Source organism: Drosophila rhopaloa, unplaced genomic scaffold (assembly GCF_018152115.1).
Source record: "Drosophila rhopaloa isolate 14029-0021.01 unplaced genomic scaffold, ASM1815211v1 contig_167, whole genome shotgun sequence".
NCBI classification, from domain to species: domain Eukaryota; kingdom Metazoa; phylum Arthropoda; class Insecta; order Diptera; family Drosophilidae; genus Drosophila; species Drosophila rhopaloa.
In genome coordinates, this window is record NW_025335047.1 from 1289717 (window position 1) to 1316149 (window position 26433).

The 26433-nt window shown below is 46.9% G+C and overlaps 12 protein-coding genes across 17 annotated transcripts; 7 read left to right on the forward strand and 5 right to left on the reverse strand.

Moving 5' to 3' along the window:
* Positions 1–1001: 1001 nt before the first annotated feature.
* Positions 1002–3494, forward strand: LOC108046655 (G2/mitotic-specific cyclin-B3). Its single transcript, XM_017126491.2, has one exon. It carries the CDS (start codon positions 1289–1291, stop codon positions 3014–3016), a length of 1728 nt encoding a protein of 575 aa, XP_016981980.2. The 5' UTR covers positions 1002–1288; the 3' UTR covers positions 3017–3494.
* Positions 3495–4974: 1480 nt separating this feature from the next.
* On the reverse strand, positions 4975–6444 carry LOC108046650 (collagen alpha-2(IV) chain). 2 transcript variants are annotated; one of them, XM_017126485.2, is made up of 3 exons: positions 6129–6444; positions 5949–6068; positions 4975–5711 (listed from the first exon to the last, which is right to left on the reverse strand). In XM_017126485.2, exons 1-3 carry the CDS (start codon positions 6415–6417, stop codon positions 5128–5130), a joined length of 993 nt encoding a protein of 330 aa, XP_016981974.2. In that variant the 5' UTR covers positions 6418–6444; the 3' UTR covers positions 4975–5127. The 2 variants fall into 2 exon arrangements, with proteins under 2 accessions (XP_016981974.2, XP_016981975.2); XM_017126486.2 differs by having other exon boundaries at positions 5949–6442.
* A 694-nt stretch (positions 6445–7138) lies between these two features.
* LOC108046651 (protein lifeguard 1) lies at positions 7139–7679 on the forward strand. The gene has a single exon (XM_017126487.2). It carries the CDS (start codon positions 7173–7175, stop codon positions 7587–7589), a length of 417 nt encoding a protein of 138 aa, XP_016981976.1. The 5' UTR covers positions 7139–7172; the 3' UTR covers positions 7590–7679.
* LOC108046649 (extensin) lies at positions 7635–8919 on the reverse strand. The gene has a single exon (XM_017126483.2). The coding sequence runs from the start codon at positions 8866–8868 to the stop codon at positions 7792–7794; it is 1077 nt and encodes a 358-aa protein (XP_016981972.2). The 5' UTR covers positions 8869–8919; the 3' UTR covers positions 7635–7791.
* Positions 8920–9706: 787 nt separating this feature from the next.
* On the forward strand, positions 9707–10200 carry LOC108046566 (prisilkin-39). The gene has a single exon (XM_017126352.2). It carries the CDS (start codon positions 9796–9798, stop codon positions 10198–10200), a length of 405 nt encoding a protein of 134 aa, XP_016981841.1. The 5' UTR covers positions 9707–9795.
* A 1620-nt stretch (positions 10201–11820) lies between these two features.
* LOC108046530 lies at positions 11821–12030 on the forward strand. Its single transcript, XM_017126242.1, has one exon. The coding sequence runs from the start codon at positions 11821–11823 to the stop codon at positions 12028–12030; it is 210 nt and encodes a 69-aa protein (XP_016981731.1).
* Positions 12031–12518: 488 nt separating this feature from the next.
* LOC108046568 (pickpocket protein 19) lies at positions 12519–14611 on the forward strand. The gene is made up of 8 exons (XM_017126353.2): positions 12519–12715; positions 12781–12987; positions 13054–13243; positions 13291–13424; positions 13478–13745; positions 13802–14030; positions 14091–14375; positions 14436–14611. Exons 1-8 carry the CDS (start codon positions 12519–12521, stop codon positions 14609–14611), a joined length of 1686 nt encoding a protein of 561 aa, XP_016981842.1.
* Positions 14612–14652: 41 nt separating this feature from the next.
* On the forward strand, positions 14653–15871 carry LOC108046638 (carbonic anhydrase 6). 2 transcript variants are annotated; one of them, XM_017126466.2, is made up of 5 exons: positions 14653–14826; positions 14886–15242; positions 15295–15445; positions 15492–15571; positions 15659–15871. In XM_017126466.2, the coding sequence occupies exons 1-5, from the start codon at positions 14683–14685 to the stop codon at positions 15698–15700; spliced, it is 774 nt and encodes a 257-aa protein (XP_016981955.2). In that variant the 5' UTR covers positions 14653–14682; the 3' UTR covers positions 15701–15871. The 2 variants fall into 2 exon arrangements, with proteins under 2 accessions (XP_016981955.2, XP_016981953.2); XM_017126464.2 differs by having other exon boundaries at positions 15679–15871.
* A 77-nt stretch (positions 15872–15948) lies between these two features.
* On the forward strand, positions 15949–17223 carry LOC108046637 (histone deacetylase 11). Its single transcript, XM_017126463.2, has 2 exons — positions 15949–16246; positions 16308–17223. The coding sequence occupies exons 1-2, from the start codon at positions 16058–16060 to the stop codon at positions 17166–17168; spliced, it is 1050 nt and encodes a 349-aa protein (XP_016981952.1). The 5' UTR covers positions 15949–16057; the 3' UTR covers positions 17169–17223.
* Positions 17224–17447: 224 nt separating this feature from the next.
* On the reverse strand, positions 17448–20916 carry LOC108046636 (nicastrin). 4 transcript variants are annotated; one of them, XR_001769395.2, is made up of 8 exons: positions 20730–20915; positions 20504–20599; positions 19756–20445; positions 18821–19631; positions 18547–18758; positions 18280–18490; positions 18042–18141; positions 17448–17982 (listed from the first exon to the last, which is right to left on the reverse strand). XR_001769395.2 is itself a non-coding variant. In XM_017126460.2 (7 exons), exons 1-7 carry the CDS (start codon positions 20791–20793, stop codon positions 17958–17960), a joined length of 2109 nt encoding a protein of 702 aa, XP_016981949.2. In that variant the 5' UTR covers positions 20794–20916; the 3' UTR covers positions 17448–17957. The 4 variants fall into 4 exon arrangements, 2 of the variants coding, with proteins under 2 accessions (XP_016981949.2, XP_016981950.2); XR_001769394.2 differs by having other exon boundaries at positions 18039–18141; XM_017126460.2 differs by lacking the exon at positions 18042–18141 and having other exon boundaries at positions 20730–20916.
* Positions 20917–21264: 348 nt separating this feature from the next.
* LOC108046639 (60S ribosome subunit biogenesis protein NIP7 homolog) lies at positions 21265–22028 on the reverse strand. Its single transcript, XM_017126468.2, has 2 exons — positions 21883–22028; positions 21265–21831 (listed from the first exon to the last, which is right to left on the reverse strand). Exons 1-2 carry the CDS (start codon positions 21936–21938, stop codon positions 21345–21347), a joined length of 543 nt encoding a protein of 180 aa, XP_016981957.1. The 5' UTR covers positions 21939–22028; the 3' UTR covers positions 21265–21344.
* Positions 22029–22331: 303 nt separating this feature from the next.
* LOC108046661 (sodium-independent sulfate anion transporter) lies at positions 22332–26165 on the reverse strand. Its single transcript, XM_017126500.2, has 5 exons — positions 25677–26165; positions 24554–24801; positions 23441–24212; positions 23079–23381; positions 22332–23017 (listed from the first exon to the last, which is right to left on the reverse strand). Exons 1-5 carry the CDS (start codon positions 25813–25815, stop codon positions 22515–22517), a joined length of 1965 nt encoding a protein of 654 aa, XP_016981989.1. The 5' UTR covers positions 25816–26165; the 3' UTR covers positions 22332–22514.
* Positions 26166–26433: the final 268 nt, after the last annotated feature.

Below are 26433 nucleotides of genomic sequence, written 5' to 3' on the forward strand. Positions count from 1 at the left end.
AATCGATCGGAAATTTTATAACGAATTCAACGAGGTATGGCATTCCATCGCACGACCATTATTTCTCATGGTTTTGATCAAAAAACCGCAATAATAGTCGATTTTTCCGGATCCTCCGGATTTTGGCATTTTTCATAAGGGGTTACATCATCCATTTTTGCCAAAAATCGAACAAAATTAAAATTTTGAGCTGTGAATGCCATTCGATTGGAAATTTTATAACGAATTCAACGAGGTATGGCATTCCATCGTACGACCATTATTTCTCATGGTTTTGATCAAAAAACCGAAATAAAAGTCGATTTTTCCGGATCCTCCGGATTTTGCCATTTTTCATAAGGGGTTAGTTCATCTTTTTTGGCGAAAAATGGACCAAAATGAAATTTTTTAGCTGTGAATGCCAATCGATTGGAAATTTTACAGCGAAGTTAACTAGGTATGATATTTCAACATTTTGCAATTATTTCTAAGGGTTTTGATAAAAAAAACCGAAAATAAACCTGGTTTTTTTCGGGTTTTTGGCGAACAAAAAAAGAAAATTAGTTCTTTGTTTTCATTTAGACCTTTTTCGCTTTGTATAAAAGTCCAGTGCTTCTTAAAGCATGGGCACAGTGCCTCTTAAACGAAGGGCACAAACTAAGCCCAAGGGTATGCTATAAAATGAATGCGCTTTAGGCCGAGTTTAAAACTGCCAATTTTTACTGTTTTTGATGCCCTTAATGCAGAAATATCCAAACATTAGAATTAAAGAAAATACAAGATGCCTTTAATTTAATTTAGGGTTTAAAATCAAACAAATTTTTTATAACAAAATTTGAATGTAATAATTATTATTTTTGCAGCAATTTTATAGATAGATGTTATAAATGAAATTTTAAAAACAAACGATTTTTGTTTATTTTGAAGCGCCACAATATGCGTTAGTGGGCAGGGACTGCAAAGGTGTATTTTAGCACATTTCCGTTGCGATTCGAAAGCCGAGCCACGGTCACACTCGGCTCGCAGTTGCATCTGGCGGTGTTTTTCGATTTTCTCAGTCCTCTTTATCGCTCCGGCCAAGCGCCATAACTCCACAAAACTCCGGCTGAAATTGAATAAATGTGAGTTTGTCTAACTACGACCGAGCAGCAGCAGTAGCTATCGAATCGAGTTGTAGCCGACAAGGACCGCATTACGACGAAGACAGCGAAGGAACTGCCCAAATCAGGACTTGCGCCGCCGCCGCACACAACGCAAGACCAAAAACAACAAACGACGAGTGCGCTCACACACAAACAGTCATTTCAAAATGGCGCCCACAAAGGCATCAACGCGCGCGACCATCGCAGGCGGGCATCATCAGCTGCAGGCGGGGGGCGTGGCAGGGAATCCGCTCCTGGCGCTGGGCGCCGCCACCAGAAAGGGCCTGAGCCGCAGGACCGCCGCCGGGGGCAACATCGATTCCAACGCGGAGAACATGCAGACGCGCGCCAAACGCAAGGCCGACCACAGTCCCATCAAGAATGACAAAATCAAGCGCTCGGCACTGGGCAACCTGACCAACAATGTAAAGGTCATGACACTGCATCCCGGGCAGGATGAGCAGTCGGACCAGCCGGCCGCCGGCAAGAAACCAACGGCCCAGCAGCTGCAGGCCCTGCTGGATGCAAAGAAACAGGAGAATCTCAGCGTGAACGTCTTTGCCGTCAACAAGATGACCACGCGCGCCTCCAGCAAGGTTGAGGACTCGGTGGAGCACTGCCACAAGGTGCTGGACAAGCTGGAGGAGGCTCTGGCCAGGCCCAAGCCGCGTCCCAAGGCAGTGCCCGCCGGGAAAAAGCCAGTTCTGGGGGAGATTCAGCTACCAGCGATGCAGATCCCCGTGCTGCTGCCGCCCATGCACAACCTGGCCGCTCCCCCGGTGACCGCCATCAAGCCAGTGCGCCGGATCTCCAATGACTTTAACAAGACTGAGGACAGTCTGTACATGTCCGCGCTAGAGGATGTGTCCAGCTGCGATTCCATGCGGCTGTCCGGAAACTTCGAGGCCGCGCGTCGACGCTCCGCCAAGTTGCAGCAAAAGACTGAGCAGCAGCCACAACCGCTGTTGCTGACCCTACCAGAGACTGCTCCCAGCCAGGTGGTGCCCATTCTGCCGGTGCCGCAAGATGTGGAGGACTTCGACCGCAAGAACTGGGACGATCCATTCCAGGTGTCCCATTACGCCATGGACATATTCAACTACCTGAAGGTGCGCGAGCCAGAGTTCCCCATCGCCGACTATATGCCGCGACAGATCCACCTGACCACCTGGATGCGCACGCTGCTGGTCGACTGGATGGTGGAGGTGCAGGAGACATTCGAGCTGAACCACGAGACCCTGTACCTGGCGGTCAAGATCGTGGACCTGTATCTGTGCCGCGAGGTGATCAACAAGGAGAAGCTGCAACTCCTGGGCGCCGCTGCCTTCTTCATTGCCTGCAAGTACGACGAGCGGCAGCCACCGCTGATCGAGGACTTCCTGTACATCTGCGATGGGGCCTACAACCACGACGAGCTGGTGCGGATGGAGCGTGAGACGTTGCGCGTCATCAAGTACGACCTGGGCATCCCGCTCTCCTACCGCTTCCTGCGGCGCTACGCCCGCTGCGCCAAGGTGCCCATGCCCACGCTGACCCTGGCGCGCTACATTCTGGAGCTGTCGCTGATGGACTACGCCACCATTGCGTTCAGTGACTCGCAGATGGCCTCCGCCGCCCTGTTCATGGCCCTGCGCATGCACGGCGGCCCGGGGCAGCTGGACCAGAAGACCTGGAGCCCGACGCTCGTCTACTACACCGGCTACCAGCTGGCGGACTTCGCCGAGATTGTGCCCGTGCTGAATGCCGGACTGCACCGCAAGCCGCGGGCCACCATCAAGACGATACGGAATAAGTACTCGCACAAGATATTCCACGAGGTGGCCAAGGTGCCGCTGCTGACGAACCAGGAGCTCTTCCAGAGCAACCTGGACCTGAACGAAAGCAATCTGTCGTAGGACAGCCTCAAAGTTTAGCCAAATTCACAACGAGTTGCAAAATGTTACGCTTCAGTTAGGTTCTAAGACGCTTCAGCCCCCCTCCCCTGGAATCCCACCCGTACCCGTTCCCGCCTCAAACCGGAATAGACGAAACAGCGGATAATCCCCCTGAACTTAGCCCTAGTCCCTTGTCCCTAGTCCCCCCGCCGAGTCCTCACATTCTATTATATTTTAATTATTATTGTGACCTTTGCATTATTGACATGTTTTCGCATATATATTGTGTTAAGAGTGCTTTTTGTTTCTTTTGCCATTTATTATTGTTTAGTTTTCATAGACGTACCCAAATAATATCAATCTAAACAGGAAAAGCGAAATTATTTCTAGCACCCACATCCCCAACATGTAACCCGATCGCATAACGATTCATGTTTAATATGTACGCTAGTTCTAAGAGATGCCAGCATTTAATAAACCTAACTCGTAAGCCACCAAAGCCACCACATGGATCGCCAAGTAACTTATTCTACCCAGATACCAGATACACAGACGCAAGGATACCGACGACTAACAAAGGCACGTGTGTCCTGTACAACCTGGAAATGCGCCGCGATCAACCCTCGTCCTGTGTTGTATGCCGTGTGCATCTGTTCCTGTAGCCGTGTTGTTAATGCTGTTATTTGTTAAGCCGTTCATGGACTCCCCTCTCCCTCTCCCCAGCCACGCCCCTCGCAGTTCCAATTCCATCCCACCACTTCCCCTCTCCCAGCCATGAATGTTGCTAACGTTGCATTGTTCCAGTAACTAGTTATGTATGTACTCAGTGTTATGTATGTATCGTTTTCCCCAGAGAATACCAATAAACATTTTTACATCCTTTCAAAAAATAACTTAAATTTTATCGTTGTCAGCGGCAAGCGTGGGTAGAGTTTAAAAAACTGAAGATTGATAGTGTTAAGGGCTACATTTTTGAGAAGGCAAGAATACATTTTGTATTTATTATATTTTTATTAGAAATATATAAGATGATCCAATCTGCATTTAGTTATCTTCTAAGGGGTAGGTTCATCAGGTAAGTTCCTGTATGTACCCTTGCTATTTTTCTTTGCCCCACATTAATAAACAAAGCACCACTTTGAACGCCCTAAGTATGTATAATGTAACTTAAACTGAAATCATTCAAAATCAAAGATGAGTCCATACACTATTTGAGGTCAAAGGCTAAAGGAGAATTTCTTTTAAATTCAGGCTCCTTGTGGAGTGAGTAACCAACCCATCTATTGTTTTGAACTCCTCTCAACTGAGTTTGTATCCTTTACGCTCATCTTCGAACAGCTGATAGCTGATGACCTAAGGACATCAAACCCTGTCTGGGATCGGTTCGATTTGCTACAGGTAAAACCCACCGATACCATCCGCCCAAAATCATTCACAGGCTGTGAGTGTGAGTGTGTGTCTACACTCTCGGTTCGAGTTTCCTGCGGTTCCTTGCTTTTGGCGCGCCCGTCTCTCATTTTAGCGCCAAAAATTTGTTAAGGATTTGCGCGGCAGGCTGCGCATGCGCCGCAAGACATCAAGTCGTCGTCTTTTGACTGGGTTTCCTTTCTCTCTGCCGTTCAGGCAGCAAATCTGCTGCACACCGAAACCCAGCCGATTTATGTCGCTGCAGTTGGGCCCGAAAACATACCTCAACTCCGAGTCGGAATGGGTCCTCCCTATCCCTCAGTTGCCGATTTCCTATTCCTACCACCTTTGCCTCGTCTAGAGTCCTTTTTTTCGGCTGCCTGTCAGCCAGGTAGCTCCTGTCCTCTTCAATTGTGTCCTCGCCGGAGAAAATATAATAATAGGAATGGGAATAAGATGTGTATGCATAAGGTTATCTGTCTGTATGGAAGCATGAATGCATGTGCTTCATTTTTTCCGGTTCAAGGTGCAACTGGTAACTGGTAACTGGCCAGCATTGCTAATTATCTTGGTTGGGTGTGCAGAAATCAAGTTTATTTCGCAGGGACACACAAAGAGACGGGCAAAGACAGCTGCCCCTGGCCAAAGAGGGAGCAGCCAACTTATGACTACGACTCGGATTACTCCACGCCTCACTCTCACTCCACCCCTAATCCCGTCCAGCTTCAGTAGGCCGGCGAGTTGAAGGCGCCATTGTAGCCGCCCCCATAGCCACTGCCATAGCCGAAGGCGTTGTGGTTGTTGAGCACTCCGAAGGGTCCTTTGTGGACTCCATCCTCCTTGTACTCGGTGTTCATCGCGAAGTGGTGATCCCAGTGGTTGGGATCCGCGGCATTGTGGGCCGGATAGCGATGGAAGTTCTGCCCGCTTGTGGCCGGAGCATGACCAGCTGCAACTCCTTGCACTCCAGGAACTCCTGCCACTCCTTGTACACCCGGCACACCAGCTACTCCTTGAACTCCCGGTACACCAGCTACTCCTTGTACTCCCGGCACACCAGCTACTCCAGGAACTCCAGGCTGAGCAACAGCTCCAGGAACCACTCCATAGGCAGGAAACTGAGCTGGCTGGGGATAGCCAGGGTACTGTTGCAGGTAGACTCCTGGATAAGGATAGCCGGGATAGTAACCAGGAGCTCCAGCACCACCTGGCTGCTGGGGCGCAACAGCCGAGGGATACTGGGGCGGAACACCAGTGTGATACAGGGGAGCTGCACCCGCAGCAGGATAACCAGGAGGAGCACCAACACCTAAGTATGGAGAGTAATCATAAGGTAAGTAGAAATAATAATTTTAAAAATGTGTTCAAAGCATAATTTGGAAATGTTTTAAATGTTATTCACCAATCTTTCCGATTTCGTTATAATTTGTTGAACCTTCTATTTCAAATTAGGGATTTTCAAGCTGATTAATCAAGGGTTAGAGCCTTCATCAATGTTTCTTAGTGAATAGGTGCTCAATATTTTTGTATACTTCATTAGTCTTACCTGCACTTTGGAAACCACCTGAAGAAGCCCCTCCAGATGAACCTCCTGCAGCCGGATACGGAACTGGAGCCTGTTGAGAGGGAAATCCTGGAGGCGGATAGGCCGGAAACTGGTGACCTCCTGTAATTGTTAGTGCCGGATTGGGAAACTGGTTGCCAGGGAAAACTACAGAGTTCGTACTGGCCACTCGCACGCCAGAGCCACCTTGCTCATGGCCATGGGCATCGTCGATGGATCCCGTGGCGCCCGCGTAGCCCGCTCCCAGCTGACTTGGAGCCGGATACAGTGGCGACCCGAGATTGGCCCGCTGGCGATGGCGGCTGCTGGAGATGCCACCTGTCAAGGTGGAGGCCAGGTTGAACTCCGTCCTCTGATCCTCCTGACTCTCGTCCCTGCTGAATTGTGCCTGACTGGAGGCGACCAGGAGGAGGCTTAGTGCCACGAATGTGATTCCCCTCCTGCTGACCATGGCGTCTTTAGGTATACTAAACCTCCGAAGCTCTCGGCGCGTGTATTTGATGATGAGATGGGTCTGATGAGAGCTTAGCTGAGCGTCTATTTTTGGGGTTATCAACTGGGGCTCAGTGACCAGATAGGTAGTATAAGTCTCATTGAGTGCTATTTGTCGTAGAATGAATGAGAAATTCCACACTGCAAAAATAGCAGAGTTGTTGACTGTTTATTCAAGCAAATGGACATGCATAAATGTATGTATATGTATTAAATGCTTGAGTTTCGGATATTATTAATTGAATATTATTAATTGATATTATATTATTGAAAATGGGTTTGAAGAAAATATACCAAATGAAAAACACATATATTAACAAAGTTGATAACAAATTTATTAATTTAAAAGAAACAGAAATTACATTGTTTTTTGAGTGCAGTATTACATTTTCAACATACAAAGAAGTCCAAAGTAAATACGCAATGAAATTTTGGGGATTTCCCAAGCACTTCAAATCTATTCAAGAATAGTTGATAATTATGCTCTTCCTTATACTCATGTTTTTATAAATATAGAACGAAAGCTTTCTCAGACAACCTTGTTTACCAGTTCGACAGATTAGCATTATATATATATATATATATAGAATTTATTCCAGTAGTCAAGGTCCTTCTACTCGATTCCATTCATCTTTCTTATCGCCACTTTCAGATGGCTATATAAGCTGGAAGGAGAATCCAACTAAACAGCAAAATTAATTCAAATACTCCAAGATGCAGTTGTTGGCTGTGATACTAGTGCTAATCCTGGCCAGCTTGGCCCACTGCCGACCCACTTTCGACAAGATCGCCGAAGCTCTGTTGGGAGCTCTAGACGATCGACCAGGGTATTATCAGAAGGGAGGCGGCTACCCACATCCACATCCCGGACCAGGTCCACTTATCCAAGAGGGCTATGAGCATGGATACGACTACCACTACGGCGGAGGCTATGAACACGGAGGGTACCAGCAGGCACCTCCAGCGGGCTATGGATACTATCCACCACCGCGACCGGTTCCTCCTCCAAGCGCCTACTATCCTCCGTCTGGCTACTACCCACACCCACCGCCCACATCTCCGCCCACTGGCTACTATCCCCACAAGGCGCAGACTCCCTACGGAGGTGGCTACAAGCAGCGGGGCTACTAGCGTTCCCCCTTTAGAACCCAAATCAAATCATGTGCTGTTTCACCGTTTTGTTTATGTGTAATTTATTAAAATGTGGATTTTTTTAACGAGCTTTCAAAACCAGTTTTGGGGTCGTCGTCACAAAGACGATCTTGAGTGGGGTAATTGCACAATGGGCTAAGAATATACAACAAGTGTGGCTCGGGGAATCCCTCCCCAAGAATCATCTCCGTCTCACATCGAAATCTTGCACAGGGACCTCCTCGTTGGGTAGGTGGACATATCTGCTGGAACTGGGGAATATTATGGCATCCTCTTCGGGGATCTCGATTGAGGGATTTGGCAGTGGCTGAGGAGAGGGCCAAGTTGGATAAGTGGGCGGATCCGGATTCTGGGGCGGCACCAGCGGTGGTCGATTGGTGCCAATGATCAGAGTGTCCTTAGTGGGCTGCGTGGGAGGACGTGGCTGGATGGTGGGATATGTTTCCGCCGGTCTGGGACTCGTTGTTTGGACATCGGGTAAAGGCTCAGCTGGAGTTCTGGGAGTGGTGTCTAGATTGGGATCGTTGGGTTCCGGCTGATCTGGGAAGGGTTGGTTGTTGTTCCATTCTGGTGGGGGTTCCATTCCACCTCCTCCGTTCCATCCTGGTCTTGGCGGTGGTCCTTCGCCATTCCAATCTGGTCTTGGCGGTGGACCTCCGCCATTCCAACCTGGCCTTGGTGGTGGTCCTCTCCCACCTCCTTCATTCCATCCTGGACCTGTTCCTCCGCCTTCATTCCACCACGGACCCATTCCTCTGTTTCCATTCCATCCAGGTCTCGGCCTGGGTCCCATTCCTCCGCCACCATTCCAGCCCGGTCGCTGTCCTCCTCCGCCATTCCAGCCGGGTCCAAATCCTTGCTGATCCCAGCCAAATCCAGGTTGGTTCTGGTTGCCACCAGCTCCCCACTGCCAGCCTGGAGGCCAGCCAGGAGGAGCTTGCTGCCGGTTGGGTGGTCCGAATCCTGGCTTGGGCATTCCTCTCCGGTTGGGTCCCTCTCCGGGCCATCCCTGCGTCAGCCTTTCAAATTGCTGCTGAGGCTTAATGTTATTATTGTGGTGCATGGCATTGAGTAGTCCATTGATGACTCCGAGTCCCGGCAGTTGGGCCACCACGGTGAGGCCACCGGGGGAGGCAGCTCCTCCGCCCGCTTGGGAGAAAGCGAACTGGGCGAGGCACGTGGACGGGATTGCGACGGATGCGAAGAGCCAAACGAGGCGGGCTTGGCCGACGGTCCAAGCTACCGGAGATCGCGTCATGATCGTGTGATCGTGCAGTGATCGCCGCGAGAGGCGGATTCTAACTGTGGGGGGAATCTTTGCGCTCCGCCTATGCGATAACCGTTGATGCTTGGGTAAACATGGGAAACCTGTCCGGCGATCAGCGAGAGCATGATTAAGATGAGTACCCGAATTCAGAGAGATCCGATCCGCTCTCTAACAGACGTTTCAACGCGGTCATCACGATCATCACAATTATCTTCAAACCAAAGGTAAACAAAGACCTATCATAGCTCAAACACTCGACACAAAACCGGCATTATTACACTAAGAGAGTATTGATGAAGAAATTAGTTTAAAATTATAAAAAAGGAAAAAATAACATTCTTATATGACTGAACAACATTTTAGAATAATAATACCACCATTGATTAAAACTCCTAAAGTAGATTTTAATCACATTCTTTATGACAATGATTGTGCAAAGATCGCAACTCCAACGATTTATTCAACACATCGGGACTTAAAAAATATAATGGAGCTAAAGCCTTTCCAATTTTGGAATTGAATTCTATTTTAACTTCATCCGATATATTACCTAGTGGAAGTTAATGTCTATATTATAAATAGATGGGGTTGGGATGTCCGCTGTATACTAACCATACTGACCGTCGGCTCAGTCTTCCAGTGAGTGGCGCGTGCTCCGCAAGCTGATCGTGTCAGTCCGTCTGGTATAATAAATCCAGCATAATGCATTGAGTCGCCACTTGCCCGTTGTCCGAGCTAATCTTCCAGAGATCCCGACCGTTTTTATGGGAATAAGAAAACGTAAAAAAAGAATCCATTCAAATGAGCTAGACCACAATGTGTCACCATCTGGGACCATCTACATTCCCCAGGGTATAAATAGAGGAGAACTGCGTAGATCGGCTGCCAGAACTGGAAGTTATTCGAAATAGAAGCAACATGAGAGCCCGATCCTCCCTTTTGACGATCCTAACCTGGCTAATTATCGGCTGTCTGGATTGCAGTAGTGCTCTGTTCTTCAAGTCCTGGAAGTCGGGAATAGGACACGGTGGAGCACGAAACTATGGGAGTTCTGGCTATGGAAACTATGGATATGGCAACTATGCTGGAGGATATGGCAACTATGCTGGAGGATATGGCTATAACTATCCATCTTACCCAGCACATTCCTCCTACTCCTACCCATCATATTCAGCTTATCCAAGCGGAGGACGAAGGCCTTCTGGAAACAGACAAGGACGCACCTACTCGGACATAGCGAGAGTCATCAACCCCGCTCCCTACGTCGGTCCTGGAGGCAGTCGATTCCTGCCTCGCACTCCCTTCTCCCCCCTTTGGGGTTGAGGTTTTCCTTACCTAAGATCGCGTTGTCAGCAGTATTAGCCATTAAAATAAAATCAGCGAAAGTTACATCTATCCGCAAGTTGTTTGATTATTTTAAGCTCTATCAATCCGTTACTGTTAAATACGTGTTTATTAATCTACGAGCAAGAGATTTATGATCACTGGCTCGCATTTACGGAGCAGACGCGTTCACTGAATCGCTGGGACGTGACTTCAATTTAAATGGAATGGAGGCGCGACGCGGCTTGAAGGGAAGACAGGTGTGGGGATTGTTCTGATCTCCCGGTTATTGGGATAGTGGGGTAAGGTCCCTGACTGGGACTTTCTACCAAGTGAGCTCTTCTGGGGATTCCTGAAAATATTATATTTATCATTCACAAGCGATATTGCTGAAGTCCAATGACTTATTTTCAATTACTTTTAAAGCAGTTTACAGCAGTTTGATATTCCATCCTAAGGTAATCGAAAAAGTAATAAAATAAATAATAAATAAATATTTTTATAAATAAAAAAAGTAATGTTTTGGCCACTTGTAAAAAAGAATGTGAATAAAAATCAGTAAATTATATTATTTATATATATGTTTCTACCTTATAAAAGAACTACTAAATTTAAAGATGATTTGGGATGCACCTTTGGGAAAATACTTAGTGAGTTAATCATGCGTTGTATGTATTCAAAGAATTTCACTTATGCATGAAACCATTTCCGGGTGTTTATAGTTATTCTACAAAAACCAAAACGAATACTAGTAAACTGGGAGACTGGTAAATGAATCATTTTATTGGATTATATTGGTGTGAATTGCCATAAGAAATACTTTAATTTCTTATTACCAGGAACTTTTATTCGACTGTCGAAATTCCTTAAGAGAAACACTTGACAGCAATGTTCGGCTGATGTGATAATGACCCAGGGCATCATCTGATTGAACTCATGGCGTACAAGTGTGGTATATATAGCCGTTTTACGAGTCCCCCAACGTATGTACTCGCGATTAAAGCCAGGTGATTCAGCCTGAGATGCAGCTGCTCGCCTAGGACTTCCCCTCGTGCACCGGCAGTCATCGAGGAAGCGAAACCAGAAACCAGATCGCAGCCACCGTTCAGGAAGGAAACCTTCTTCCGAAGTCGGTGTCAACTATTCGCACCGAACATGGCAATTGTTTATGCAAGAATTTGCTAATGCGGCGCACCTACGTCATTGCTTAAGTTTGTCAGAGTCGCTAATTACGATTTAAATACGAACGAGCATTTATGCTGGGAGTGTTGAGTTGTGCCGATAGCGCCACATCATTCACCGCGCAATTAGAGTCAAGATCAGGTGGGCTGTATATGTACATATGTGGCCGGCATAACGGACTGCGGTGTGAATGACTTGGCGCGGACAGCGTGTCAGTAAAAATTGAGAAAAAACAGCAGTGATCATAAACAGCCATATCACACAAAGAGACGAGATCTACGTGAGCGGCAACGCAATTCTGCTGGGGTTCCTGTCCGGGCCAAAACCTGATTGATAAGCCAGCGTCTGAGAACGGCAAGAACCGATCGGCGGGCATCGGATAGCCATATAAATAGGCCGGTCGCGGCAGTGCTGCAGTTCAGTTCTCCAAGCGAAGCCATGTCAGTCCAGGGATTTCTGTTCAGCCTCCTGGTTGCCCTGCTCCTTCTCCTGGCATCCGTTTCCGGATCACCAGCCCGTGGATACTACCAGTCGCCAACGCGAGGCGGTCGCAGCTACACGGACATCGCCCGAGTGGTCAATCCCAATCAGTACGCCTTCCCCGGATCCCGCACTTATCCCGGTCAGCCCTTCTGGCCATCGGGATAGTAACTACATTATGTATTAACACACATACAAGACTCGATTCAGGTTTAGCTAGACAAAGAACTGTCACATCTTGTACAGGAAAATATTTAATAGAATTAAGTCTAAAATTAGTACTATAAACAGTGGCTTAAAACCGATTCCGATGGAATCTCATTATTGATTAAATAAAAATAATTATTATTAAATAGTTATAAACTGAATGAGTTTGTTTTATTTCTTTTGAACAAATTTTTAGTTAGGAATTGCAGCTATGTGTTAGCGAATAAAACTAAGCCAACGAAAGTGGTTCTTAAGTTTTCCTACCTCTAATAATAATTAGGTTTCCGTTAATGGATAAAATGCATTAGCAAGTCACGCCCATTTCCTGCTGTTTTGTCCATCAAAGAAAAGTTGATAGCCACAGAATGTCATAAATACCAGACAGAATTCCAAAAGCAGTTAGTTTAAAAGAATCACAGATATTATCTGTGTATTACACCTCTCTAAAAATGGTTAAGCTGGAGTCAACATCCAATGCCATTTGGTGGATTAAAAATCCCAAGATGGCCAATGAAAATAAGTCCAAAGGTCGACGTAAGACATCTCTGGGCACCGTATTTTGCTTAGATATGGCGGATTTGCTGAGGAATATATCTCTGCAGGGATACAATAAGCTTTTATCTCCGGACTTAACTTTAGGACAAAGGTAGCTCAATATTACTTATACGCAGCGTGTTACAAATAAGTAATCTACACTTTGAATTGGCTCAGAATGATTTGGCTGCTGCTTCATTTGACCACCACCATCTCCCTGGTGGTGGTGCTCTCGCTTACCTGGGAACAGTTCGTGGCCCAATCCTTTGTGACCAATCTAAAGGATCCGCTTTATCCGGTGGAAAACGTTCCCTTTCCTGCTGTTTCCATATGCCCCAACAATCGCATTTCTCGACAGGCGGTGATTAGGTATGCAGAAGAGCTGTAAGTATACGCATTTAATTATTTTATCAAATTAATCTAATTATAATCCCAATAATCCACCTGAAGGAGATTAAACAGTCCTGTGATTCGTCCCGTGGAATACTTTTTGGAGCGCTTAGCCTTCTTTCGCGAGTTTTATGTTCATGTGGGCGCTGTGGTGGACACCGATGACTTCGTTATATTTCAAACCTTCCTCGACGTTTTTGGCACCTGGAACAACGAGACCTTCTTCGACACCCGACGCATAATGAAAATGGTAATGACACTTAAAAAACAAATAAATTAGTAAATTGATTTCCTCAGTTGACCCCTTCCTGTGAGGGATTCGTGCTGAAGTGTAGCCTGGCCAACGTGGAGATCCCCTGCTTCAGCAAGGACGCCTTTCAGGAGAGCCTCACCATGTACGGACCCTGTTGCACCTTTAACATGGAGAACAAGTGAGTGGCGGCTCCTAAATGGATTAACCTATGTTAATTCCAAACTTTGTCAGGTTAAAAAAACGTCACTTCAAGAATCGCCTGGCCAGCTCGGAACTAGGACTCACGGTCGTCCTGAATGACAGCCACGCGGATTACTTTGCCCCCATCCTGAACACAAATGGATATATTGTCCTGGTCCACAATGCCGAGAATTATGCCTCGGTTAGCTCCTCGAATGCACTGGAGATGTTTCCGGGTCAGGGCGAGGACAGCTACCTATCGGTCTACGCTCGAGTGGTGGACACGGACGACAGCTTGAAATCCTTTTCCCCATTTAGTGTAGGTTTTTATATGAATATATTTAGTTTTACTTTACTATTACTCCCCTCTTAAAGCGTCGCTGCTATTTCGACTACGAGGCTCAGTATACAAGCAACGAGCACGCGATGAAGTCCTACACGTACTCCTACAGCTTCCCGAACTGCATCACCAGGTGCAGGATCCGAAGCATCATGGCCCTGTGCCGCTGTCTGCCATTCCAGTTGCCCCTGCAGATGGTGGAGAACCTCGATGGCGTCGTCTACTGCACTTTGGGGCATGTTTCCTGCCTCAATCAGTACATGTGTAAGCGGATGAGTAGATTCACCCACTGAGTTCCATCCATAAAGGCCCCTCAATTCACAGTCAAGTGGCGCAACGTACTGACGGAGAGGCACCTGATTCCCGGACTGGAGCGGGAAATCGAGGAGGCTTTGTACTGCCCACAGTGTCTGCCTTCCTGCAGCGATGTGCAGTACCGGGTGTCGATGAGTGCCCTGCCCATCGACAACTATCTGGCCTCCCTGAAGGTCGATGAGAACAACCGGACGGAATTCAGCACGGGTATCTCTGTGCTGAGGGTATTCTTCGGCGATCCAAATGCCCAGTACTACATCCGATTGCTGAACAACGCCTGGTTCGAGGTGTTCAGTGGGTTGCGGAATGTATATCTTTTTCTGGCATATCATACTCAACCTTCCCAATTCACAGGTACCATTGGCAACATAATGTCCATCTTCGTGGGCTTCTCCATGGTGGCTATTTTTGAGATTCTCTTCTTTCTGACCAAGTACATCTACGAGGGCTGCAATCGGATGGTGGAGCAGAATCTAAACGATCGGAAGGCCAAACAATTGGAAGCCAATAAGCTGTACATATGTCCGTAGACACATCTTAGCACCTGGAAAATAAAAGTCAAAAATAAATCTTTAGTTGTGAACCTGTAAAAGTACTGTATATGTTTTGTTTTGTGGTTAGAAGTTTTGCCTTAACCAACTCCGGGACCAGAAGTCACTTTGAATTTAACTATGACAAGCATGGAAGGGATTGGAAAGTTAAGGGCGGTGAAAGACAGTCGCCAATTGCACTATGCTCATGTAATGTAAGCCATTATTGCCTCTGCTTTTTAGTAATCCTTCTTTGGTAATTAAAACTTCAAAGAGCATTACATGTAATGTCCCTAAATTGGAGCTGATAAACTACCACAACCCCTTGCGCGAACCCTTGTCCGTGATCAACAATGGACTGACTGTCCTCATGAGGATTCCAAGGACTGTGGACGGAGCACAGCCATCTCTTTGTATCAGTAGTGAGTTTGGACACGTCTTTGAGGCCCAGCAGCTGCATTTCCATTGGGGCTCCGAACTGACCAAGGGATCCGAGCACAACTTGGATGGGGATTTCTATGATGGAGAGGTGCACATAGTTCATAAGAACGCCAGCTTCAAAACAAATCAGGAAGCTGCTCAAAATTGCAATGGATTTGCCGTTTTGGCTGTGCTGATGAGAAGCCTCGAGGTAGGGAAAAATTACCTCTATTCTATCCCACAAATCCCTATCTCTGCCTAAGAATCCAGAAAATCAGTCGCAAGCCATGAATGAGATCTGCAAACAAGTAGCCAATATATCTGAATTAGATGATATCCAGACTCTTGAGGAAAGTATGTCCTTGGAAGATCTGATTGTTGGCGTAGACACCCAGAAATACTTAAGTTATCAAGGTTGGTACGGCCAACTTTTGGGTCTTTTGTTTAACATATCCTTTAGGTTCCCTTACTACTCCGCCCTGTGCTGAAGCCGTCATTTGGTTCGTTTTCCAGACGCCTCTGGATGTCTCCAAGGAAGTTGTGAGTAGGCCAAACAAAAACCGTTTTAAATTAGTTTATAACCACCAAGAAAAAAAGAGTTAAAAAGTTCTATATTTATAAACTAAGTCTCTTAATGCATTTGCCAGTGGCAGAACTTCTGGAAGCTGAGGGATTCTCGTGGGCAGCGTGTCCTGAACAACTATCGGGTCCTACAAGATGACCATGACCGACCTGTTTATCTAAGTAAAGGCCAAGAAGTGGACCCATCCGAGTGAAAGTTTAGTCATAAATTGGAAAGTCGCCAAGTGTATATAGTACAATAAATTGTTTAAAGTGCAATTGTTGTTTCATGCAAAAGCTTACCACAAGTGCTTGGATGGAAGCTTTTCGCCGGCCGCCAGCTGATGGCGCCATCCACCCCCAGCCCCAAACATCCGGAAGTGCATTTTCTAGCTGCGTAGCAAATTCAACTGGTGTCGAACGGATGTAATCCACGGGCGTTAAACGCTTAACTGGCCAATAACGATGAAGCGCTTGACCGAGCGAGTGCACCACGAGGAGATCGAGTCCGAGGAGGTGGTCTGGGTGAGGCGGGAGGACGCCCGCTCCGCCAGCAAGCTGCCCATCGTCTACTCCAGGAAGTATGCGGTGCGCTTCGCTGGCCTTGAACGCCTACACCCCTTCGACGCGGCCAAGGGCAAGCACATCGAGAAGGTTTGTATGCATTCCACCTGTGCTGGATCCGCTCCTCAGTCCTTCCGGTTTTTCGCCACAGCTCCTGTGCGCCGAGTTGCAGCTGGACGGCGGCAGCTTCTACGAGCCCAAGGAGCTGAGCAAGGAGCAGCTGCGCCGCATCCACACCAGGGACTACCTGAAGTCCCTGGAGTGGAGCATGAATGTGGCCTGCATCGCGGAGGTGCCGCTGATGGCATTTGTCCCGAACCGCTACATTCAGCGGTCCTATTTGCGTCCCATGCGCTTCCAGGCGGCCGGCTCCATTTTGGCCGGCAAGCTGGCCTTGGACTACGGGTGGGCCATAAACCTGGGCGGCGGGTTCCACCACTGCTGCTCCTACAGGGGCGGCGGGTTCTGCCCCTATGCCGACATCTCGCTGCTCATCGTCCGGCTGTTCGAGCAGGAACCGTCACGGGTGCGCCGCATCATGATTGTGGATCTGGACGCCCACCAGGGCAACGGGCATGAGCGCGACTTCAGCAACGTGGCAGCCGTCTACATTCTGGACATGTACAATGCGTTCGTCTACCCGAAGGATCACGTGGCCAAGGAGAGCATCCGCTGTGCCGTGGAGCTGCGGAACCACACGGAGGATGCCTTCTACCTGAGACAGCTGAGGCGCTGCCTGATGCAGTCCCTGGCCGAGTTCCGCCCCGACGTGGTCATCTACAATGCGGGCACCGATGTGCTCTGTGGGGATCCCCTGGGCAACCTGGCCATTTCGGCGGAGGGCGTCATGGAGCGGGATCGGTTGGTGTTCAGCACATTCCGCTCGTTGGACATTCCGGTGGTGATGTTGCTCAGCGGGGGCTACTTGAAAGCATCCGCCGGGGTCATCGCCGACTCCATTGTTAATCTACGGCAGCGGGGATTACTGAATTATAGGAATCAAAGTATTTAAGATTTTGTATTACCAAGGTAGGAACATATAAACTATGGAAATTGTCAATTTTTGAGAGGATTTGCGTATTTTCTTGCCGATAATTAACAGACTTTTTATTACATGAAAAATGTGCTACTTTGGTGAGCCACAAGAAAATTAAAAAAACAACTATTTTCACTTTCGTTGGCTTACCTAAACCGTTGAATCTTCGCCGGAGGACTTGTGAAACCGAAAGCTGTGAAAGAAATTGAGTGACCTAAATGATATACCTGACAAAGATAGTTCGCAAACAAAACATCGCTTTACACCTTATCAAAATTTATTACACATATATAATTTAAAGTCGTTATAATAATTATTTGTCTTCTATGAAGTGATGATTTCAGATCATTAAGTTCAATATCGCAAAAGATGCAGAAGGTATAAATATATCCATTGTTGTATGATTTCTTGTCAATATTTGTACAGACATCTCTTGGCATTCTCAGAGGTTCAATTATATTTGTTTATCCCTATTTACAATGCAAAACGGGCCGGACAAGTAGAAAGAATTTCATACGTAGAAGTACAGATTTTGTCGCAATTGGTTAAATGTCTATATATGATACAACAAAGTCGCTAGGGGCTAATTTACTTGTTTAAAATACAAAAATACATACAAATAAACGTTTGCTTAATGGTTTAAATTAGACGAGTTAGAATATCATTTTAGTGTCTTTTTCTTAAGTCTGTCATTTGCTTTCAGATCCTATTCAGCTTCCAATGAGCTCCGTCACGTGCTCAGATTTTCTCGAGGAGTTCCACTGACTAACAGGCCGTCGGCAGCGGCAACCTAAAAGGGCACGCATAAATCAGGGTGTTTAATGGATCGGTTTACCACCAACTAACTACTTTAAGAACTGTAAACGTTAATGCATGCAGAAATCTGTGGAATGAGCAGTTGAACACGATGATGTCGTCGCTGTGGTACTTGTGACATCAACCAAATAATCTAGAAACAATAAATTTTAAATAAATATTACATGGAAACAAAAGATAAGACTAGGTCCTAATGATGATCTGGGTTGTGGTTTCCCGGGAAACTGATGAGCAAACTGGCGATGAATAAGATGCATCTGAAGAGACTTACGCGGCATTGCTAGCCGGCAAATCCTCGAAAAGGACTTCCGAGCGAGAGCTTATTATGTACACCAGGCAAAAGGAGATGATGAGCACCACTATGCCAACGCTGAGAGTTGTGATCTGATGCACATTGGACGGGCGCAGAAATATGCGTGCACTAAACAGTGACCAGGTTGATTCAGTCCATGTGGAGTACTGGCCGGAAGCCCAATCGTAGCCTATAAAAATATTCATGTAATGTTATACAAGTTAAATCAGAAGGTAAAACACCGACCATTAAGAACAAAAGCTGGACTCAGTGCGTGGCTGTAGTTCTGCGTGGTAAGGCGGCACTCCCCGATATTGTTGAAGCCGGCGAAATAGTGCAGCGGCAAGTCGGTGCAATTTTCCTTAGGGATGTCCGGCTGGATCTGCGACAGGAGATAGCCCAGCACTCTATAGGTATAGCCAGATGACTCTTGAGATCCGCCAAAGACGCTTATATAGCTAAGAAGAGAAGAGTCATTAATGGGATCCCTTTAACTAAGACGAGTATAATAGATACCCACCGCATCGGAGGCAAATTGGTTAATTGACTGCCCGGATAAGACGAGGCCTTGAATAGCGGACAGTCCGCCGATTGCAGGAAACAGAAAAGAAACTCATCGGCCAGCACGGGATTGGCCACCTTGGTACCTGTGTACTCCTTTCCTGTAAGCGTCTGATAGAGGGCCATGGCCAAAATGGAGGAAACATTGCGCACTTTCATTTGTATTGAATCTGCCTTCAAGTTCTTGAAGTCGTTTACTTCCGCCAGCTGGGTGAAGTCCTTGCTGGTGTTCGCATAGTCGAAGCCCACATTATCCATATCATCATAAATGGAGTGGTAGTACTTGTTTGTTGGCCTTGCGTTCAGAATCAGAGCCGGAAACTTTTGATCGCGTCGCAGAAAGGATTGCGCCGATGTGGGAGGTAAGTGGGGACTCATCTCAGACTGGATGTTTAGGTTGAAACCATAGCGGGGTGACTTGGCATAATTGTTTAGCTGCTCTAGAATTTTCTGCGCCAGCGTTGTTCCAGTCAGCGCATGCAGCTTAATGTTTGCTATGTCATCCAGTGTGCCAATGTCTAGCATAAAATCTATGTTGTCAAAGGCAATTGGAGGGCTCTGAGTGGACTTGGGGGGAAAGACCAAGTTCTCCATATCGTAAACAAATCTCTGTGATCCAATGTAGTCGTATGATTCGCCGTTAAAAGTCACAAAAAGAACATTGCGCAAGGAATCGGGCAACGAGCTTTGAAGTGGCAGCAACTGTCGTAGAAGATATGCCACCTGAGTGAAAACAGCAAATCCCATCAGCGAATCCATGGCTCCAGGACCTGGAAAACAAAAATGGAACCATTATAAGGAAATTCAAGCCCAGAAAATGTGTACTATTGGGTCAAGCTTTTCAAGGTTTGAATAAAAATACAACACAAGTTCGCTGTATTCAGGTCTACTTACCCACACCGTCAAACATGCTGGCGGTGTCCAGGCGACAGGAGACCAGGATGAACTTTTCGTTCGTATGGACTGTCTCATTGCCATTCTCAACAACTGGTTTTCTGGGGTACAAAGTGGCGTACACATTGCGTCCCTCGAGCGGATCGCAGTACTTGCTGCCGCCCAAGTTATTGATCAAGTTGGTGCGCCGCATACAAACCTCGGTGTTCACGGCGGCCGACATGAAGGACTTAACCTCGACGGCACATAGACTTCGCAGGGCGTGTGTCTCGTAGTTGAAGTTGTTGAACTTCTCGAAGCACTTTTCCAGCTTCTCTATTTCGTCCTTTTCGGCGAGGTAGTAGATGGGAAAAGGAAAGTCCTCGTGAAGCAGCCCGGTGCCCCAGGGATTCCAGTTCTTGGCCGGATTGCTGGCATCGCAGGTCGCGCTGCTGATGTTTAGCCCACTATACTGATTTGGGCAGTTAAGTTCATGCGAGAACTGCTTCATCTGGGCCGTCTTGTTGATGAGCAGCACAACGGAGATGTTCTTAGGTCCGGCCTCCTTCAGACGCATCAGGTTGTTGCGTGTGAACAGGTGAGGTGGTATCATAGGGGCATACGGGGGCGATGGTGCACTGGTCAGTAGAAATTCCAGATCGGCCTCCGAGTTTATCAGATGGAGCACCCCCACGGAGCCGGAATATGTGGCTATGGGGGAGGGGGAGCTATTATAAGGGAATGCCTCGGAATACTCTCAGATACTCACAGGAGCAGCCGGTCTGGTGCGTGCCATTCAGTCGGCGAAAGCAGCTTGCTCCTAGAATGGGCTCATACATCTTGTCTCGCGTTCGTTCGCCCAGAGCTGTGGACAAAGAAAGGGCGGATTAGATGACTCAGGCCAATATGTGGCCCATATAGAAGAGTGGGCGTGGGAGTTTTGGTTAATCGCAGCCGGATGATTGGCTTTTTTTTTCAAACGGTCCTATCCTTACCCACAATAGCTCCTTGTAGCAGCATTAGCAGCCATATTGCAGCCACATTTAGACGCTTTTCCATCGAAGGACCTTTGCTAGCCGTGTCGCTTTGTATCCCTCACTTTCCCACGAATTCGCTCAAGAAGTTGTTAATAATGTTCACTAAAACAAAAACATTTTATGCAGAGGTGGACCAACATCGATGACTTTCTTTTTTCAAACATCGATTGTTTGGGGCGTCTATCGGAGCAACGACTTCTTAGCGGAGACTTAAACCGAACAATTTCAAAATTTGTTTAATTGTTGTGACTTTCAAAAGTACCTATATTTTTAACAAAAATTATTGAATTTACATATTATAATTTTCTTTTCAGCTATAAAGAAGAATTAGATTATACAGCAAACAAAAAACACAAGATATGTTTCATTTAATTATGAGCTGGGTTTTTGTTGGATAGGAAAATCGTTCAGGCAATAGAGAAACAGGCATTATATTTCCAAATCTCCGATTGATTTATCAGTCCCATAACTTCAATTAAGCAATCCGAATCAATCTGTTTTTCTCAGCATACTTATTATTTACCTAAACATGGTTATTGCTATAAAACATGTAAAAACTTAGCATCTAGTGATCTAAAACAGCGTGTCCTCGGCGCGAATGTATTCGCCTATGTCCGATTGGTGGAAGCAGACGGTGGTCATGGGATCGGCGGTCTTGCAATCCGTTGTGGAACGGGCCAGGACTCCGAATCCGAGAGGCAGATCGTTCATGGAGTAGACCACCACGCCCTGGTACTGCCCGGCGTTCTCCGTGATGCGACCGAGTCCAGTTTTGGGGATGTGGTTGCCGTAGAGGAACTGCTGTTCGAAGGAGGGTTTCACCCACACTTTGTACTGGGCGTAGGGCGCCAAATAGTACAGCGCCGTGATGTGGAACTTCAGTTTGTTGGTCTTGGAGAACTTGCCGAAGCAGGTGCCCACGCACACCAGCTGCTTGTAGCCAAAGCACTCGCTCAGCTTCAGGATCCTCTCGGAGACGTAGTACACCCGATCCCGGTGCTCCCGAAAGCAATAGGTTCCATCCGGACGGTCGATCAACTGCTTCACATTCGTGCCAATGCTGGAAGTACACTTGTTAGTTGGATTTTTACCATAATTTCGGGTTACCCACTATTTGGACAGGTGCTCGAACAGGATCTTGGCACGTTCGTCACTCAGGCGTTTCATTTTAAGTTAATTAGAGCCGAAATCAGGGAAAAACAAATTGTAAACTGGCTACACGTGAGAAATTGTCCAGTGCTGTGCAATGCAATGAATTGAGAAACCCTACAGCACTGAATACATCGCTTAACTATCGTTTGTTTTTCGATAGTTGGGCAGTGCTGTCTAGCGACCATTACAAGTGCTGTAAGGTTCGCAGGCATTTCAATTTAAAAAATTTTTCCGTTAATACCATGATCTGCGCATCAATTACATGTTGTAATAAATTATACGGAGTAAGTATCCTCCTCAAAGTAACATTTAGGTTTATTTATGGAAAAGAACAACAAGAGAATTTAAGTATGGATTTACTCTTTCATTTACCCCTCTCTAATCGTCAAATCAATAAAACGTTTCATCTTCTTTGTTTCGGTTTTTTCATTAATTGAGATTTACATTTATTTGGTTGGCTTACAAAATCTAATAGTGTTCGTGCTCTGGATAATACTACACACTTTGTTCTCGATCTATTTACAATACCATAAATAACTACAGCAAACACTTATTCTAATCTAGAAGTATCACGTGTTGAGGCGGAGGAGCTCATGCCGTCTCCAGGCGTTTCTGTACGTAGTGCCGCTCCTTCAGCAGCTCGTCCAACTGCTGTTCCTGGTAGTAGACCACGAACTGAGCCGCCGACACCTGCTCGAAAATGGAGCAGATACTCGGCTTGAGGTTGTAGAAGAAGAGCAGCTGTCCCCGCTGATGGAAGTCGCTGATCAGCGAGTCTATCACGGTGGCCGTCGTGAAGTCAGCCCCATAGACATGCGAGGCATCTATGACCACTGGCACGTTTTGTCGAATGGACTGCTTGTTGACCAGGTTCCTCACGTAATCCACGGAGGGAAAGATGAGGCATCGATCGGGGGTGATCATGGAGTACTCCACGCCCGACTGAGTGGTCAGGAGCTCGGTGGTCAGCTTGGGACGCGCTGCGTGGTAGAGGATGAAGATGACGTTGAGTCCCACTCCGATGAGGATGCCCCACTCCAGAGGCAAGACGAGACAGGCCACAAACGTTCCAACTCCAGGAACCAGATCGCTTTCTGTGAGGTTATAGAGATGCACATAAGTATAAGTCTGCTTTTCCTTCATCGACTCACTCACTTTTCGATCTCCACATGGGCTTGACCACCTTGACTTCGATCATGAACACCACTGCGGATATAATGATGGCTGCGAGAGTGGGACGCGGGATGAAGTAGAAATAGGGGGTGAGGAAGAGCAGGGCAATCATCACCAGACCACCAGAGTAGATATTGCTCAGGGGCGTCCGCACTCCGCTCGCATTATTGACTGCTCCCCGACTGAGGGCTCCAGTGCCCGGGAAGCCCTGGACGAAGCTGTTGAAGATGTTGGCCGTTCCAATGGCAATCAGCTCCTGGGAGGCATCCACCGTCTTGCCATTAGCTAAAGGGATCGTTCGTCAGTGAGAAACTTGGTGTGATTTGGGTTAGTAAATAACTCACCGAAGGCCTTGCAGATGGCTATGTTTTCCATGAGCGAGATCAGGGGAATCACCACCAGGCCAGAGCCCATGCTGTGCACCATCTCCACGAAGCCCTGGGCCACTCCGCTGCTCGTCTCATTCGCACTCAGCGAGGTGGGTGGCAGCTGGACACTGGGCAGACCAGGTGGGATGTCGCCCACCACCCGGAAGGGAGCTCCGTGCTCCTCGCTGTGCAGCAGGTAGCCCATGAGGCAGCAGACCACCACCAGGATGGCATTCCGGGCAGTGCCCACGATCCAAAGGATCTTGTTCACGGCTCGCTGGACAGACGAGCACTCCTTCTCGTCCGAGGGTCCAATGCGGCAGGAGGAGAGACTGCGCATGAGCAGCAGGACCACGATGCAGGTGAGTCCCAGCACCGTGTCACCTGCCCGCGTGTCCCCGATGTTGTGGAAGACCTGCGTCCAGATCTCCACGAAGGTGTTGCCCTTGGCCGTGATGCCCAGCACACTCTGGATCTGCGAGGTGAGGATGATCAGCGAGACGGCGGAGGTGAAGCCGGAGGACACGGGCCCGGAGACAAAGTCAATGAGGAAGCCCAGCCCAAAGAGGCCCATCAGCAGCTCCACAATCCCACTGAGCAGGCACAGGAGCACCGACTTCTGCCACGATCCCTGGGCAGCCTGGTAGGTGAGTAGGGCCACTATCGCCGAAGGACCCATGGGCACATCCTTGCAGCTGCCAAGGAATATGTACACGAAGCAGCCCAGGAATGAGGCATAAAGACCATACTGAAATAAAGGAAATCAACAGGATTAATTGTATGTTTTGACTAGCGGCTAATTTTCGTAAAATTTATACTACTACTTTCTACTTATAGCAAACACAATTAACAAATTAGTCTGAATTTTTATAAGCTTGCACACTTAGAATATATTTAAAAAATATTAAGTAGATATTAAGAAGTCCCCACACTAATAATTATTAATTGAATTTTTATGAGCTTGCACACTTAAAATATTTTTAGAAAATATTAAGAAGATGTTAAGAAGTCCCCCTTTAAATTACTATCTTTTATAGACTTTAATATTATATTAATTTCCATTACTAGATAGAATTATTTTCTACTCACGGCTACGGGTAGTCCGGCAATGCCCGCGTAGGCCAGCGCCTGGGGGATCACGGTGAGGCCCACGGTGATGCCCGCCACCAGGTCGCCCACTGCATCCTGGCTGTTGTATTTGGGGAGCCATCCGAGGATCGGCAGTCTTTTGTGGAGGGTCTTGCGGTTGAAGGTGCGTCGTTGGCAGTCCTGCAGCCAACTTCTGGTGCAGTCGAACGTGCTCAGCGGTGGCTTCACCTTCTTGCCGTCCTCCGTCACTGAAAAGGTCACAACGAAAGTGGTCAGATATGGTGGAAGTCAAAAGAGATTTAAGTAAATGGCTAAAATGACTACGGTAGCAGTTCTGATTCATAATCACGTACTAGCGAGCAAACCATGGCTTCTGCTTTTTCCCACCATCGCAAATTGTATCTGTTTGCTTTCAGGTATTGTAATTGCTTGAGTTTTTCATTCTGATCTACGAGAATTTCATTGCCAAGGCCTAAGAAAAAGCTTAGCAGCTGAGAAAACGTGAAAAACAATTGCATTTATCTCCGAGTGGGGGAACGGGGCGTATACTTGATGCCCCGTTTTTTGCTTGCCAGAAGCATTTTCTGAATTCCACTATTTTAATTGCAGCCAACAGGGAACTAATTATGAAATTAAATTGTTTGCGACCTAAGTTTCTTTTAAATTAAGTAGCTTGAAAAGTACTACTTCCATTCGTGATTAAGGGAAATCACTAATGTATTTGCCATATAACAACTACTTTAATTTGACTTTACAGTTCCTAATTGACTAGTTAAATGTTAAAATTGCTAAGACTCATAAAAAATTTAATTAATTTTACTTGATAGACCATTAAATTACAAAAATAAATAACTATTATTGAGCCCTTTGGTCAACTGTTTAATTTTTAATCTTAAACTAAAATTCATTGTTAGAAGTCAGTGTGACTTTTTAAATATATTATAGCGGATATAAACATCTAACTCTTCCTATTAAGTTACTTTCAAATGACTTTACTTCACAGAAATGAGTTTGCATTTAAAAATTAGTATAATCGGCCCTCTTTGAGGTTTGTCTTTCGAAATATTGGCCTTTTGGATTTGGATATTTCAACGAAGCGTAGTATTTTGCTCTGGGAACTTACGGATAAACTCCTTGGATCCCTGCGATCCCACGCTGTTGCTACTCCCGTTGGGTTCCGGGAGGTTGGTGCTCATGCTGATCGTGGAGCACTTGAAGCCGTCGTTGAAGTAAACGTGGTCCGCGGCCGGATTGGACTTCATTTTCGGTCCGGGGGTGGCAGCGAATCAAAACAAACACTGCGTACGAAGTACAAGTTAATCGGGGTTCCCGCACAGTAATGGCACCAGGTGACACTAGATCTAATGTGTGGTGGCACTCATAGGGGCGGGTATATTACACGGACTGCTAGATACAATATATATCTGTCCATGAAAGTATCTGAAAGATGCTCGTTGTTTGAACGGTCGGTTCTGGTCGCTTGGCTCTTCACACGGCTGCGTTTCGAACGAAACTGTTTTGTGCTCGATGCGAACCTTGTCTTTTATAAAAATCAAAACTTTGTTGTCGTTCCGCTGTTATTGTTCTCGTCGTCTCGTCTTCGTCGAGTTTGCTAACTATTTTCGAGTCGGGCCTCAGTTTCGGGTCTCAATCTGGCTTGTTATTGTGTTGGTTTCTGTTTGGATGGCCGGGATGATCACCTGTGAAACTGATAATCCGACGAAGGGAAATGAGAAAAACCGAGGGTTCCCACAGCGGGTTTCGTTTCTCTCTTTCGAGCACTCACTACCCAGGTCTCTAATTTCTTTTTTTTATGTCGTAGTGGCTCATTGAGTGGCACAAAGAAAGGAAGTTGTAAATTCTTTTCGTATTAGTCTGCA